Source organism: Anser brachyrhynchus (genome assembly GCF_964034855.1).
Source record: "Anser brachyrhynchus genome assembly, chromosome: 1".
Taxonomy (NCBI): Eukaryota; Metazoa; Chordata; class Aves; order Anseriformes; family Anatidae; genus Anser; species Anser brachyrhynchus.
In genome coordinates, this window is record NC_137694.1 from 65,475,004 (window position 1) to 65,492,162 (window position 17,159).

The window sequence follows — 17,159 nt, forward strand, 5'->3', positions numbered from 1 at the left end:
AAAGTCTGACTTTGAATATTGCATAAGGAATTAAGACCACACTTTTTTGCTACTATTTGTACTTACATATGTGCTTTAAATACTAACCAACTCTTTATTTCATTCCCACGCTGCTCTGGGGCTTTTCTCCCCATGTCACCTCTGCACCACTAGGATGAGGAGGAGGGTATTTGGGCATAACCAGTCAGATGCTCTTAGCTCAGCCATTTTGTTCAGAACGGTGAGAATCAACTTCTCTTGCCATTAGAAAAGTTTCCAACAGTCACTCTGCCATCTTGCTGCTGTGTGCATTGTGAAACCGGGGCGTACCCCTTCTCCCTTGCTTGCATAGTCTCTGCATGTTGGTGTTTCTTGTGTGTTTTTTTGTCATTTGCGATTTTCTTCCTCTAATAATCATGTCATTGTTTCATGATGTTGTGGGGAAAACTTTCCCGGGCATGTAATTGAGTTTATATGCAAAGCAAACTCTTAGTGCATATGAGAGAACAGGAAATGTCTCTCATAATTTATCATTAACTTCACAGAGGAAATGTTTTCAGTAAGAATCTTTTTCAAAGTAGTTTGCACTGTAGCCAAATCTATGTATGCTTTTTCGATTCTGGTTGGTAAAAAATTTGCTCAGAGATAATGTTCCTCCTGCAGATAATGTTCCTCCTAAAGGTTTTAAGCATGTTGAGATCTGCTGCTGAGATTGCTGCCATGCAGGCTGACCTAAACACTCACAAATATTTATCAGCTCAGAACAGATGATTCTTGATACTGATTCAGAATATAAATTGTCTGTAAATTTGAAGGCAAAGAGTAACATCCCCTTAAGCTTCCCCTCTTCCTCCCATATCGTCCATTCTCTCAAAAAAATGGGGAAGAAATTGGTAGCTCTTTGTCATTTAAACTGCATTTTGTTTTTCTGTATCTGCCCGCATAGTTTTATCTTTTCTGCTGTCAAATTGTCTCTGAAAAAAAAAAAAAAATTCCAGAACAGAAGGCAGTGCACAGGACAGAGCCACTTTCTAGCAAAGAAGAAAACATGCTTTCCTGTCCAGGAGCCTTCATTCAGAGCTGCAAAGATCAAATATGGATTATAAGGCTACAGTGCATAGAATTAATTTGAGCCTTGTAGTATTAATTTTAAAGCAAAATAAATTTATTTAAGTACTTACAGTATTTTAAAGGATTGAGATGTGATGATAATAGTTTAAAAATTTATATGGAACTTTTTCATGTATTTTTTAAGAAAAAATATTCCACTTGAGTTTCTTTGTAGCTTTTCTCAGAATTTGATTTTTCCATATCAATTATTTGTAAGAAAACTCTTCTGAAAAATTCTGTGGAAATTATTACTTTATATCAGATTTGTAAAAAATAAAAGGAAAAAAGAAAGAAAGAACAAGTTACTCTTATCTCTTCACACTTGCTCAATTAACTGCAGGGTTATATGTCTGTCTGACTATAGATCAGATATGTCTTTTCAAGTCAACTGTCTGAAAATTTAATCCAACTGTGGCATTGTCAAACTTGAATTTCATGCCTTGGGGTTTGAACTGAGAAAATCTCTTAGTGAAAAAACTATGCTTCATTAATTTAGACTCATTGTTGATTTTGCATTCTTTTTGAATCACTGCTCTTGCAATGGTTACGTGTTAGTATATGATGCTGAAGGTTTTAGAGAGAATGCTTGTAAAGTTTTGCTGAGGCATGGCAATTAAACAGGAATGATCAGGTAAGTAAATGATGAAAAGGAAGAAGACACTTGCTGTGAAGGTAGGGATTATTCTGATTTTCATTCCAGAGCAAAAATGAAGATTATATAACGAACACTGATAGAAAGATCTTTCTCTTTTCTTCTCCCATCTACTGATTCATCTATGAATGTAACTGTGCTAAGAGAATGACTTCTTAGTTTACTGAATAGGTGCTCCTCATACCTATTAAATACAGTATATGCTTCTATTGTGTACTTGAGGCATTTTCCTTAGCTTCAACGCTATGACAGCAGAGCAAGGAAAGCATGTTACAGAATATCCTAGTGAAAATAATGAGGCAGCCAGCATCCTCACCTAACAGGCATCTCATCTGAGAAACACGTCAGTCTCAAACCTGTCTGGCATACATCAACAGAGAAAAGCATAGTCGATTGATGCCTCCCAATCCTGTTATTCCTAACAAAGTACATGTTTTTGTCATGATATTCCACGTACATTCAAAGAAAAACTCCTGCTCCTTTCCTTTGTAAAGAGAAGATTTTAAGCCATGAAGTACTTAATCTGCATGTGTTAAATGAAATGTATATGTTACAATGACTTTCAAAAAGTGTCTAATAGCGTAGGACTTGGAGATAATTTTATTTTTGTAAGATTCCTTTAGGTCTGAAGATACAATCTTCTCTGGTCAATACTGAAGATAATGGAATCCACCAAAATATGTACAGTATATATATATATAAAATGTAGTTTGTTACTATATATATATATTACAAAAGGCCTTTTCCCTTCCAAATTCTGGAATTGACTGAAAATGTTAATGCTAAAAATGACAGCACTATCAGATACAGCTCCACTGAAATGCAGTACTACTTCTAAACATATGCGCCCTACCTGTAGTTTCATAGAATGGTAATTTACAGTTCAATGTAAGTACCAGCCTTTTTCTGTAGGACAGATTCTCTCATTTCCTTGCTGTCTGAATTTCTCATGACTCCTTTTATTCCCCAGATGGAGCTCTATGCTTCTCTATATCCAAGCATATTTGAATGTGCTTTCTCGTGAGGGTGCCCTTTTGTCTTTCTCAAATACTAAAATGGTCTGGCCAATGGCTTAATCAGTTATTACTTTTATCAAAATTAATAGGAATTTAAACTTTATGGTATCTAATATGTATTAACGATATGTATGTATGCATGTGTATATTCTTGTAAACATGTGCCATGTATATGCTATATGTGGGAAAGAAGCAGCAGGGCTTCCATACGTAAATTTCTCAAGCTGCTCAACTCATCTACTTTTCTTGTTAAGTACAGCCATGCTATCTACTATGTGAGAAAGTGTGAGCAGGGTTCAGAAATCTGCTTGTGTTACCTCTGCACATCAAAAAGGAGAACTGATTTTGTTGAATGGCTGTTGTGGGTATAGGGTAACATAAAAGCTGTCAGAAGAGGGAAAGGCAATCAGAATGAAGGACACATGCAAAAGCAAGGATAAGTTAAAAGTGCTAAGAGTAAGAATACAGAAAGAGCAAAAGTGAAACTCTGAGAACTGAGACATTTATCCCAGTGTATAATTTATACATACTATGTCTGTGTTTTTGAGCATGCATGCCGTTATATAGCATTCCTCTTCCCATATTCCATGGCTCTGGCTTGCAGTAGGAGTTGGAACCCAAGAGATGCCATCACCATACAATTTTGGAACTCATTCTGTAGAAGCATTTTCTAATAATGATTGCCAAAAAAATCTGAAGTCACAGATATGCCTGCTAAGGAGCAGAACATTTGGCTTTGCTGTGCTTGAATTCCAGGAACAAAATCTGAAAATTAATTTTATGCTTATTAAAGTAACAGCAGAATAGCCAAAGAGCTAGCATTGAACTAGAGCACATAAAATTTTTCTTTTTCAAGAAGATGAAAATATTAGAACATTACTATTACTGTAAAAAAAAAAAATTTTTTTGCAAGACAAAAGACCTCGTTTTGTGACGTTTTTCTAATACTTGAGTTTCACAAATTTTAACACAGAAACAATAAGTACTGTTAGTTGACTCCTGAAGACATTAGCATAATTTAACACATCTTTTTAAGATTTCAGAGTTAATGTCTGTGGTGGAAAGAAGATGGTGACATAACAGGAAAATATTTAAATTGTTTTTGAGAACTGAAAAACAGTCAACTAAAGTAAATTTCATAGATTTCTTGTCAAAAAGTGTAAATTATAATGGTGATATCAACAGATTACATGTGTGTATTGCGTAGGAAAGGCTATATTTTTAATTTTGTAATTGGCTTTGCTTAAGGTTTTCCTGTAGACAAGTCATCCAAACTTAAGAACTGAAATTAAAAAAAAAAAAAGTCATCAGTATGTTTAATGGGCTCTCCAGTAGAAGAGGGACATGGAACTACTGGAGCAAGTCCAGAGGAGGGCTGCTAAGATGGTTAGAGGACTGGAGCACCTGTTATACAAGGACAGGCTGAGAGAACTGGGCCTGTTCAGCCTGAAAAAGAGAAGACTGAGGGGAGACCTCACCAATGTGTATAAATATCTGAGGGGGGTATGTCAAGACGATGGAGCCAGTCTCTTTTCAGTTGTGCCCAGCAACAGGACGAGAGGCAACGGGCACAAACTGAAGCACAGGAGGTTCCAGCTGAATATGAGAGGGCACTTCCTTACTGTGAGGGTGACAGCACCGGAATAGATTGCCCAGAGAGGTTGTGGAGTCTCCTTCTCTGGAGATATTCAAAACCAGCCTGGATGCCATCCTGCGTAATGTGCTCTAGGTGATCCTGCTCAGCAGGGGGGTTGGACTAGATGATCATCAGAGGTCCCTTGAACCTTGGCCATTCTGCGATTCTGTGAAATGAATTGTTTGATTTCTTTAAAGTATAGTTTCTCATCATTAGATTATAATATTCTAAAGGACATCTCTTGTGAATAAATTGTTTCCAAAAACAGTCTTATACTAAATAGACATTTGTGACTATTCAAGGGTAATGTAGCTTGAATGACCTTTCTGTGTTCCGTCTGTTAGGATAAAGGTATTAAAAAGTCTTGAAGTAAAAACAATAGAAACAGTTATGCTCCCAGAGAAGTTGATACAAGCAGATGTAGACAAAAGAAACAACTCAGTGCTCAAGCTTGTAAGCCATGTTTCTGGTGTCTGCAGAGCAATTTTCTCTCACCCTTAGGAATGCCCCAGATGAACATTCATGATTTCCTTTTTCTTTCCTTTTGAGGGGGTATTTATTTATTTCCATCTGACAGCTGAAAGGAAATGCATAAGCATGGGCACCTAGTCAGTCAGCACACCTAGCTATTCAAACAGATTTAGAGGGTGGTGGCAGAAGTAGGAGACAGATGACAGTAGTCTGAAGAGCTGTGGCTACTATGATGGTAGAGTAAGAGGGACAGAAGTAATGATATTGAGGGAGATAGGATAGGACATCTCAGGACTTAATGCAACCCTTACCACAGTTGCCAAACCCCATGAACGTCTCATTGAGAACACTGCAGAAGAAGAAGTGCCTGTACTTTGGGAAGCTTGAGAAGAATACTCATTTTTTTCATGCACTCTTTAGTGCTTGAATAAATATACCGATTTCCTTCATCAAAGGATATATCTTATTCATGATGAGATCCATTTTCAGATGATTACATGGACATTCATTCACTGCATAAATGTGATCCTTCTCTCAACATGAGGCACATTTTATGGTTGCAGCATGTAGAGGGCTGCTCATCCTACTGTCACAATTCTTTTAGGTTCTCAGTACTGTCACTTACTACAACGTGACCTAATAAGCTTCTCTGCGGATGCTTTTTAAATAAATTTATTTTCAGTATGGTCTTTTTAATTGTTAGATCATGCAGAATGGTCAAAAACATCAAACTTTCATGCCTGACTCATATTACAATATACTTTACTGGACGCGGTACTAGACCACGATTCAGAAGATAAATTCTTTCCTGGCATTGTCTCCCACCACTCACTTGTTCTCTTTCTCTCTGTCTCAAATTCTGTAATTGTAAAATGAGCTGAAGTTTTTGTGAAGTGTAAGTTCTGCTTGGGAAAAGTGCTACACAAGTGCTAGGTGATATTATTACACAATGTCCTAAAACCGTGTTGTTACAGTGGTATAATGGTGATTCTGATACCTCATTTTGAATTTGTTCCCAAAATTGTGTTAGATTTGTGTTCAGCTTGATTTATTAATAATTTTATTTTTCTTTCCAAGATCCTATTCCTTCACAAAAAAAGGGAAAATAACCCATGTGTTAAATATTTCAAGGAGCTGCTATTCCAGCACACTGAACAAAGCTCTTTAGACAGCTCTCTTCCTTTTCATTGTCATCTTTTGTTTTCCGAAGGGTTATTTCTTCCTCCATAAAAATCTACAAATTAATTGTGTGGTGTATCTGTATAGTATCTGTTATAGTTCTTTCATATGTGTAAAATCACTGTGAAAGAATGTGCCTTGCCTTAGAGACATTCACTGTGCAAAATTTGAAGGCGGCTACATGAAATAATCTTACTTTATTTAAACATTATCGCTTGGCCTGACTGAGAGATAAGATGCCAGATTTGTTTTGTCATACTGTAACAGTCAGGACTCCTCACTCCCACTTTCCAGATGGGCTAAACTTGTAGCAGTAAGAACCCCGGTGCGATGCACTCCAATAAGATGATGTAACTAATTAATCCTTACAAGGGTAGCACTTTGAATACAGTTGTCCTGGTTAATCACAGGACCTGCCTTCCATCCCTGCTTTTCTGGAGCCCTGTTTATGTAGGCGTCATTGTTAATTATGAAACTGAAAGACCTGCCATCAAGCTCAGCCAAGGAAGCTCAAGGAGGGTGCATGGACTGACAGCTGTTCACTCAAGAAGTACAGTTCAAAATCAAAATGTTTGATTTACCTATCAAACAGTTATCTATTCTTTTCAAGCCTTTTCAAGCCTTTTGACTGTAATGACTGAATAATGGAAAGCCTTTTGCAGTGACTTTCTTATTTCAGTGTAAGTAACAATGCCATTTTGTTGGAGTGACCAACTTAAGAGATAGTGATATCAACCTTAGTATTTTGTTATATGATTAATGTTCTGTCATCCCAGTTTGGAAACCATTCCTTTCCACCTTCTCTCTTATTCTGTTCCTGTACTGGCATGCAATCTTTTAGCCAGTAAATAGAGTATTGTTAGACTGGGATGGGCCAGGCTGAGAAGAATGCTATCCTTAAAAAGGCATTAAGTTCTGCTCCCAGTCCTTTCCCTGTTTCTGGGAACAGTTCTTTTGCTATCTTGGTTTTTTTAGCTATACTATTTTGCTGTCTTAATAACTATTTTATATTGGAAGAATATATTCTCTGTCCAAGAATGTTTTATCTACCAGCACAAAAGAACTGATCTTGATACACTGTTAGTCTTCTTTCTGATCCCAGAAAGATAAGACTAAGATTTCCAGATGGAATTTTGTAATCTGCAGTTCTGGGATGAATTAAGCACTCACAACAGAGGTGTAACTGGATTGTATCACTGTCTTCCTATTATTCTTACAGATCAAAGAAGAACACAAATAGATACTTATATTCTAAAACATTCAAAACAGATGGCTGGTTTCTTTTTGTAGTGATTTGAGCTTTTCAGCAAAACAATTGCAAAGAGGCTATCATTCATATCTACTAAATCAGATTATTCCAGGTCTGTGTCTTATTTTCTTTTCTGATTTACAGCTCAATATGTTCTTCTACTCACAGCTTGTTCTTTGTAGCAAGTAAGAATTCTATACTCAAACATTTTTATTTGTTTCTGGCCACTTCCAGGAGAGCGTTGTCATTTACAGACTTTTTTGATAGTCTGTACTATCTCCCAATTACTTAGTCATTTAGATTTCTTATAGCCTTCATCCACATGCCAGTGTGCAACCATGGAGGAAGCTTCTGCGCACTGTGAGTATGTTGTTGGTAGCATAAAGAGAGTGAAGTTGAGTTCTGGCACTCATAGACAGGACAGAGACAGAAGTGGAGTAGCTGCAGCCAGCCGGGGTGTGCCAATGCTTTTTAGTTGTAAGTTAGGAGAAAAGAAATGGGGGAGGATGAACAGCATTAGAGTAGAGAAAGAATCAAGCCCAAACCTGCCTTCCAATTTATTAACTATGAAAACAAGCTTGAGAGAAATATGAGTAAAATAAAAACTGATAAGGGCATGTAGCCAATCTAGACGCTGTATTTTCCTGGCTGGTGAAGTTTGTAATTACTGACAGAGATGCCAGGTTCCAACTCAAAGTAGTCTCACCACAGGCAATCCAACTACATCTGTTAGTTTAATACAACTTATAGAGAAGAATTTATATAGATATTTATGTGTGTGTATTTATATTTATTAATAGAAATTTGCATTTGAATGGAGAGCAAAGAATTCCACAAAGAAATCCTGACGACAGACAAACCAGGCAGACTGTGGCTTCATGTGGCTTTGCTTTGAAAGTGTCATGTAGCAGGTAGAGAGCTGAAACAACTGAATGAAGACTCAGTGTTAGAGAGGGACGAGACGAAGATTCATATCACCCGTGAACAGGGAGGTTATAGTTCATCTGAACAGGAAGAGCACTGATTGTGTTCTCTGGTAGACTACTTAAGAAATGCCTTCTGTTTTCCATTAACAAAGTATCAGACAGCAGGGAGACGAAAGAATGCAGTCCCTGATACATAAGCATTCACATGGACAGATTCTCCCAGTATATATGATAAAATTTTCGGCTTTCAAACAAAAGCATTGTAGCTGCTGTTTCCTTTTATCTCTTGTAATAGGAAGAAGCAATAGACAAGCTACAGCTTAGCAAGGAATGTATGTGCTTTCTTGTTCACTCTTATTAAAAGAACGAGTGCTAGAAAATTTTAACAGATTAAAAATATAAGCAGATTGTTGTTACTTATTCTCAAGTTACAATATTCTTGTGATGAAGGAATCTGAATAAAATGTATTCTGTGAAATCAAAACTTTCACTTCCTTAATTGCATCTTCAGAAGTTTGATCAAGAGGATGCTTTTTTAAGTCCACAGTGTCATTGTACAAGCTGTGAGCACTTTGCTTGTTGAACCATTTTCATTTGCTACAGGAATACTTTTTTTTTCTTGATGATATCCTAATTTTCAGTATCCCAAGTTTGACTACTCAGTTTCACAGCTTTCTGTGATTGATTTTATTATTGAAAATTTTAACCTGATAACTATCACAACTTATAGGAATGACATTCTCAAATTAAGTGGATATTGACGTATTAAAAAGCAGTGGAAGATGTTAGATTCTCTGTAGACCTTACTCTACTTTGTTCCACCTGTTTTTAGGAGAGTTAAGTTGATGAGTTGATAGATTCCCAAGAGATTTTGAAAACAAAAGAAAACTTAGACAAATAAATACAACATTTGAGTTTGCATGTTCTGATCTCATCTTGCAATTAAGTCACAAATTTCCCTCCTTTGACTCAACTAGGAAAGAGACATACAGACTGTTACAGAAGAAAGAGATGCCATGTGTGCATAGTGCAATTAGTTATATTTAGTAGGTGAGGATTTCGGTGAATGCTCTTGCTTTTGAAAGCAAGGGACTGATGAAACAGGTAAAATTCAAGCTGGAGTCGCCGTATGTAGAGAAACCCTTCAGCTCTGCTGAAGTACCCCATTGCTGAACTTTAGTATTTCCCAATGTGCCAATTATAAGCTTCACACAGTCCTGCCAGTGTATTTCAGTTCTGATCTGTAGTAGTCCCTGCTATTCCGCACATGGTTCCCCACAAAATTTTGCTCCATGGCCCATGTAAGCAAAAGTTGCCAGTGTCATGAAAAAGTACTTCTGGATTTGTTATGTAGAAAAATATTTTTGAACTATTTTTTCAGTGCTTTAGGAATCCTACCAACCCATTGCAATTATTTGATTCACCTACATTATGGCAAAAAGATTTTACTTAAATGAGAGAACTTACCAAAAAACTACTTTCCCTGTTTTGTGCTTTTTCTATTCTTCTGGTCTGGATTTTTCCCAAGATGAAGAGGGTGAACTCTGGAAATCATTAATCCATGGGATTTGTTCATGGTGTATAAAAATTTCAAAAAGAATTTGCTTTATAAAAATGACTTCCTAATTGATTCTGTCAGAAATGAACTGAGTAAGACAGCTCTGTCAAAATAGCCAGAATCTCTTTCACCTCCTCACGCATGTTGTTTTGTTTTGTTTTATGAGGAGAAAATGATGAAGGTTAGATTTAAATCCATTTTTGTCTTTAAAACAAATCTAAAGAAAACTGAGCCTGTCCTTGAGCCTTTGTATTGTGGTCTCTTGAAGAAACCAAGTATCTCTGTACAGCAGTGAACTGAGCTGAACTGAACTGAGGTCAGGCAGAGTCTTTTTGAGAACTTTCTTCTGTTTCCATTTAAAATAATGAAGGGAAGACATCAGTGATAAATTGTTCTGAATTTGGGAAAGCTTTGCACTTTCTGAGCCAAATTCATGCCTCATAAAACTCCACTGCATTCAATGGTTGCACGATGATCATAGTTGAACCCTTGCATTTGTTGCCAAACAAATACAAATGGTTTGAGCAGGGAAAAGGCATAATTCAATTTGCCATGCAAATTCTTCCAGACTGTATCATTCTGTTTCTTAGTTTATTTCCATATCTCACAATACAAGAAATTTTGCTATATTGGCAAAATTTTCTTTTATGATGATATCTGTAACAAAACCCAGATACAGGAGACTTTTTTTGTTTAGGCGTCTGAGGGCCCACTATGATCTGTTCCATCTTTTTTTGGATTTTTCAGGTCCTCCTTGGAATAATTTCTTTTTAACAAATCAAGTCCCTATTTACTGAGACTTCAAGCCCATCTTCTGTGTAATGGTAGTTTGGGAAGTAAGTTTTGTTGGGCAGCATCTGTAAGCAACAAAGTCTGAAAACTGGAGCTGAAAATAATTTGCTGTGCTTGCATGATAAATGTGCTAAATAAGAGATAAAGGGCTACCTGATTTAACTTGATTCTTTTTGAAGCCTATTTACTATATCCAGTCTGAAGTTTTGAAGGTGTCATCATTGTCATTGGTTTTGTGCCTTTGCAGAATCTACAAAGTACAGTCAAGGTCCACAGACCAGGCTAGCAAGCTAGAGCATTTCTCAAACCAGTTAATTCCTTGGAAACTTCCTGATTCCTTCTGTGCACACTTCTTTCAAACACTTTTGCAAATCTAGTTATATTTTGACCTCACTTTATTTACTTGACCCTGAGATTATTTATCTGTTCCATTTTGTTTTCTTCATTTTCTTCTTGATATAGCTGTTCCTCAGAGATTCTCTCAAATATTTATGGGTAAGTGGAGAAAAGTTTACTGAATTATTTGGTTGCAAAATGAAGACCACATATCTGCATTACTCTGCCTTGTTGCATTCTGTAGTGAATACAAATGCATGCAACGTTACGTTGCAAGCAGCATAGGTAAGCTAATGACAGCAGTCATGCCAATGCCAAGTGTATGCATAGCACTCTGTATTAGCACTGCTGTGTCAAGATGTTACTTTCTTCTTTTTTGTTTGCACAGAGGATTCAGAGGTATGTTTCTGTAAGAAAAAAGATTACGGCTGTTGATCCATATGCATGATTCTGAGGGGTAAGGAGGTTCTGTAAGCAACTAACTTTTTCTAGATCAACTGATGCAAATGGAAAAACAGACTGGACACATAAAAGACTTCCTTCCACTCCAAATGGGGAGCTGCAGATTTATTGCAAAGTAGAAATTTAAAACATATTCTCTGAAATTAACTAACTAAAGTTAATTAGTTAGTTCTGGCAAAGAAAAGTAGCTGCTTCCTTTGGAGAAGAAGGGAATTCTAGCAGGGAGAAAGGTGACTGGGTCATTAGTCCTTTTGCCTGGAGAACCAGTAATTTAAAGCTGGTGGTTGTGGTGACTGAGTCCTATTACATGTTGATTAAAACCATACTTTACTCGGCAGACATTTATGGATAGTCAATATCGCATTTGTCTCAGTTCGACACTGCTGCACTTATACCACCCATTCACTGGCTTTCTTTCTCATATAACTACCTACGTGTTTTTGCATATTTACATTAGACACTGTTCAGACAAACTTTTAGACACAACAGTCTCTGTATCTAAGGTGTATTCATCTTTCACAATAAACGTGACTAAACATTTAGATAAGCCTTTCCAGCCAGATTCAGTTACAAGTACCTTTTCTTATCTATGCAGCGCATGTATGAATTTAAATGCAGGCTTTTATCATAAAATCTTTTAAATACAGTTGCTTATATTTAAGCTGACCGTTGTACAGCAACAGCAGAACTACAGTTGAAGAAGCAGTATTAATTTTATTCTAAAGCATATTTTTGTCATGATGGCTTTCAGAGCTACAAATAGACTCCCATTTGTCATGCTCACAGGTTTTTTTTGTGTGTATGAAATCTCAGAAAAGACAGAGCATGTTGTTACCAAGTTGGATTTGTTTTGAAACACCTTCCCAAATGTCTGTATCTGTTGGTAGAAGAGATGCTTTGGTTTTGTATCAGAGATTTGTTAGACATTTTGTGTCTCCACTTCAGCATTGTAGTGACTTCTTTTATTACTGAAATGAACTTTCACGCATAGCTAGCTATTTACAGTATTCAGAACTAGGTGGTACATTAAGCAGACTTCATTCCATGCTTTGATGAGGATGGTCCAAATGTATCAGTGCGACTAATGAAGATTGGCTGCTTTAAAAGAGATTCCCGGGCTTGGTCCGTCTACCCATTGTTTTCTTAGAAAGCTCTACAGCTCTGAGCTGAACATGGGAGCATGATGTGGTTTATGCATCCAGTACTGCCCTGCCTTTCCACTTAGCAAGTGCTCTTACACCCTCTTGAGATAAGGCAGTGGCAGCTCTGCTGCGTGGGAAGCACGGTGCCTTTTGCTAAGTGTCTAATTCGAAGTAGATATGGCAGGAACGCAAATAGAAGGGCATTTCCTACTTGACTGGCAGGGTTTAATGGATCCCAAGTGAGAGAAATGATTGCTCTGTGAACAGCTTTGGGAGCGCTGCTAGTTAAGAACTTTCACACGCCTCATTTGGCCTATTTCCAGAAAGGGAGGAACGTGCTGCTCAAGGTAAGGGGGAAGGGTACAGAAAGAACATCCCTGAGCAATCAAATTCAGCTCTTACATTAAAGTCTTCCATCACAACTTGCCAGATAGCTCTGCTTTCTCTTTATCACAAAGAACAGTCAGGAAGGTTGGCAAGTCCAGGTCTTTACAGAGTGAAATTTGCACATCTGATGGATATTTGATAGAATGTGTTACCTGAAAGAGAATATAAGGCACCTACTGTGTTGATTGGTCAGCTTTATTAGACATTGATGACTTATTTTCCACATTTTAATGAAACAGTATTTTTTCAGGGTGTGATCTTCCATCATTCTCCCCACTGTGGAGAAACCGAATAGTAAGGAAAGACATCAGTTAAATTAGAAATGTCACAGGGGTTTTTTTGCACCTGTATAGGCAGTGCGCTTTCAGATCATAATCCACGTGATCCACATTATAAGAAACTGGGACAGGTAGTGTAAATTCACCAAGCAACCAAAGCTGATGGGTGCAATTGGTTAAAGACCATTGTACTTGGTGATGGAAGTGAAGTGTGACTGTGCTGATGTTACTAAAATATCCCTTCCTACTGCCCAATACAAGAGAGCAGTATTCTACCCTGCTGCAGTTTGCAGTCTTGATACACCAAACCATATTTTTATACATGTACATATCTGTAAACAGCTGTCGCCCCAAGGCCACACACAGTGGTAAGGTTTATAACAAGGCACGTGAGCTTACTCTCTCTGCAGGTTTCTTGTCTGTCCCTTCAGCCTGGCTGCTGTTGGCTGGTCTTCGCTGCCGCCCCCCTGATGTTGTGATGTTGGCTGTCGAGCGCAGCTGGCTCTCTGTGGGACAAGGAGTTTGACATTAGTTAGCTGCTTAGCCACTGCTCTCAGATCCTCTCACTCTACAGAAATTAATCCATGTAGAACAGTGTTAGGAACAAAATAAGTGAGCCCTGACAGGCTTATTAAAAGGGCTCAAAGCCAGGGTCTTTGTTGAAAGTGGTGCCAGCACCCTGTTTCTGTTGACTCAGAGATTATCTCGCTCCTTATTCATTAGCTGGGTCAGAGGTGTCCTACTGAAAAGATATCCCCAGCCTGTTAGCAGACAGCAGGTGCAGCCCCTGCCTGGGAACACGAAGACAAGTTGCCAGCACTGTAGCAAGGCTTTCCAGCTCTCGTAGCTGGTGCGCATCAGTGCTCTTAGCTTCAACACCTCATTTTACGGAGTGGAGGCACAGTGCCTGGTTCTTCTTTAATTTTTGATCAGCTGCAAACCTTAGAGCCAAAGCTTTGTATACTGCACTTTGGAATATATGCCCATGAATACATAGAACAATATGAAACAGTTTGGGTGGGGACATAGTGAGGGTTTATATGTAATATAAACCATATATGTATTTATCCACTTGAACTCTATTTTTTGGTAAAGCAAATGAAAAATGGCTCTTCTGATAATTTTTGTGGGAACTGGATGACTCCAGGGTTTGCAATGAGCAACTAAGTTTAGATTCAGATTAGGTAATGTATAATGAAATAAAATAGTACTCATTAGAGTTCTTTGATTTTATTTTTTTAGTCTGTTGTATAGAATCTGGCTTGCAATAGTAATTGAAAGTCATCACCTTTTCAAAACTAATAGAAGACTTTCTGGTTAAGATACATCTCTCCGGTTTCTACCGTAGAGAGATGTTCATCTTAGAAACCAGCAACTCGACATCATTGGAAATGTCACTCTTTGGAACATGTTTAATGTATACTTATCTAACAGTGAAATGGTTGTTTGTAAAATGAGGTAGAATCTAAATTGCACTTGCTTTTGTTGTTGACAGGTACCTTTTATCCAAAAAAATATATTTTTTTTAAAGAAGGGAGTTGAAATAGCTGACTGAGTGCTGCTGGATAATCAATAGACTTAATCCATTTAACTCATACTGTTTTGTTTTTCAACCCATATCATCATTATTTCATATATCAGTAAGATGGCTGTCATCTGTCTCTGCTCCTGATGTCCTTCATTTCTTTCTGCCTCAATGCTGGATGGTTATGGGACTATATGATAGGAATACTGTGGGGAGGGAGAGTGTTCAGGTTTCTTTCAGTATAAAGCTGAACAAGTATGTAACCTTGTCCTTGATCTTTTCCTTCATCATTGCTTGTGTCTCAGACAGTTCTTGACCACTTCTGTTCTCTTATTTCAGACAATTCAGCCCCTCTTAGAACTCGATCAGAATCGCAGCAAGTTGAAGTTATACATTGGACATCTGACAGCCCTCTGCCATGACCGTGACCCCCTGATTCTGCGTGGACTCACCCCACCTGCTTCCTACCACCTGGATGATGACCGGACAGCTTGGGAGAAAGAGCTGCAGAAGATGACCCAGGAGCAGGTGAGTTTGTGGTCTGAAGATCTGAACAAAAGCCTGAAATGTTGATGTAGGTCCTAGTGATGCACCACACCAAAATGTGAAACCATTCCTTAATTCATGAAAACAGGTAGCAAAGACCCAGTGTTTAGTTGGAGGAAGGAGTCAATGCCTTTTGAAATTATTGCCTTTATTATTTATTGTGGAATTTCATTTACTTTTTTTCCCTGTTTGAGGACATATATTTATACACAAGGGAAATCTAACCCACTAACACAAGATACCACTTTTGCCATGTTTTACCTGTTAACAGATTTTAGCTGTACTTTATAACTTAACATAGTCATGGGGATCTTAAATCTTTTTAAAGGACATTAATCATTTATATTTTAATTGGCACCTTTTTATGAGTCACACGCTTTACGTAAATATAAGTAATGTTGCCATCTGCAATAGTATGTTCTATCAATACTTTTTTTTTCTATTTTTTTTGTATTACCACCTTGCTCAGATACCTGAATTGAGGTTTGGACTCATTGTGCTAAGTGCAACAAACCCATGCACATGTGAGCACACACACACATACACACAGAGTGATTTCAGAAATCCAACACTGTATTTCCAGGAGTTTTGGAATACAGAACTGAAAGGGTTTAATAACAGCTTGTCTGATGAAGTCTCTACAGAGACTGTCAATCTAGCTATAATTCAGCTGCAGAAATAATCTCCCTTTCTCCCAACTCTAGTGATGTCTTGCCTTCCTTAATCCCTTCACTGGCAGTTTTTATCTCTTGTTTTCATACTATAATCCATCATTCTCCACAACCCTTTTTTCTCATTCCTTCCTATTTCAACACTTTAATTTTTAATTTTATTCCTATATTGCAAACACGTTAGTTAAATGAATATAAGAAGTTTGTACCAGAAATAAATGTGACTAGTTTTGTCCTTTTGACCCTGACTTTGAATTATAATGCCAGTTCTTTTACTAAATTATTCACTTCTGTGTATACGTATGTATATATATATATGTACACACCTCATCCAGTATGTAGATGAAATAGTGGCCAATGTAATTAAAAGGGGATTTGCAGGTCAGTGAACACTATCTTGAGTCCAACCTGAACACTTCAGCTCTGGTTTTCTTCTTCTGTGATGTTTAAGCATGTTTCCTTCAATTCAAGGCTGAATTTTTATTCAAAAGTTTGAGACAGCAGCTCGGAAATTAAATTACAGGAAGCCAACAGGAGCACATCTAACAATTCGGAAAGAGCAGACCTCTAGAGATAAATATGCCTGTAACAGGACCTAGATGGTACAAGACAGTTGGTCTCTGTCTTTCTACCTGTCTTCATACATTTCCTTGATTCAACATGTGCTGTGTGCCTCATTCAATATCTACATTTGTCTCTGTAGGCTTGGCACATTCCTTTTTCCAGCAGAGCCTGCTATCCCCTATGCACCAAGTCAGCATTTTTTTGTCTCTGGGATTCTGTACTCGCTGATCCAGGATTAAAAGGTTTTCAGTATAATGCATGCCATCCTCATATATTAAAGAGGTACAGCTTCTACATTATAGATCAAAACATGAGGCACATGATTTTGAATCACCATGTCTTTCAGATTGAGATGAATCAATGAATGTAAAACCGGTATGGGAGGCCATCTCTGACAACAAAAATAAAGGGTGTATGTGGGCAAAGTTTGGACACACCTGAAATTGGCTAGTCTATTATCTGTTACAGTCTTTGAATATAAGACCTATGTGACTAGGTGATGTCTTCTATTAGGTCTGTTAGGAATTAGACTCAATGACCCTTGTGGGTCCCTTCCAACTTGGGACATTCTACGATTCTATAATCAAGAGGCATAGGTGAAGAAAATGGAAAAGGCTTTCTTTGGCAAGTCCTTCTGAATAAACAGTCTACCCAAAACAGCATCTGTTTTTTTCCAGTTC

The 17,159-nt window shown here is 37.5% G+C and overlaps 1 protein-coding gene across 14 annotated transcripts in view; it reads left to right on the forward strand.

Annotated features, from left to right (window-relative positions):
• Positions 1 to 17,159, forward strand: part of ERC1 (ELKS/RAB6-interacting/CAST family member 1) — a 308,860-nt gene that overhangs the window by 274,755 nt on the left and 16,946 nt on the right. For 10 of the 14 annotated variants that reach the window (XM_080576070.1, XM_080576080.1, XM_080576076.1 and 7 more), the window contains one exon: positions 15,038 to 15,226. In XM_080576070.1, coding sequence (XP_080432196.1) covers positions 15,038 to 15,226 — 189 coding nt within the window. Of the gene's footprint in view, positions 1 to 153; positions 221 to 15,037; positions 15,227 to 17,159 lie in introns of all 14 variants that reach the window. The other 4 variants (XR_013944890.1, XR_013944891.1, XR_013944892.1 and 1 more) reach the window with 1 other exon arrangement.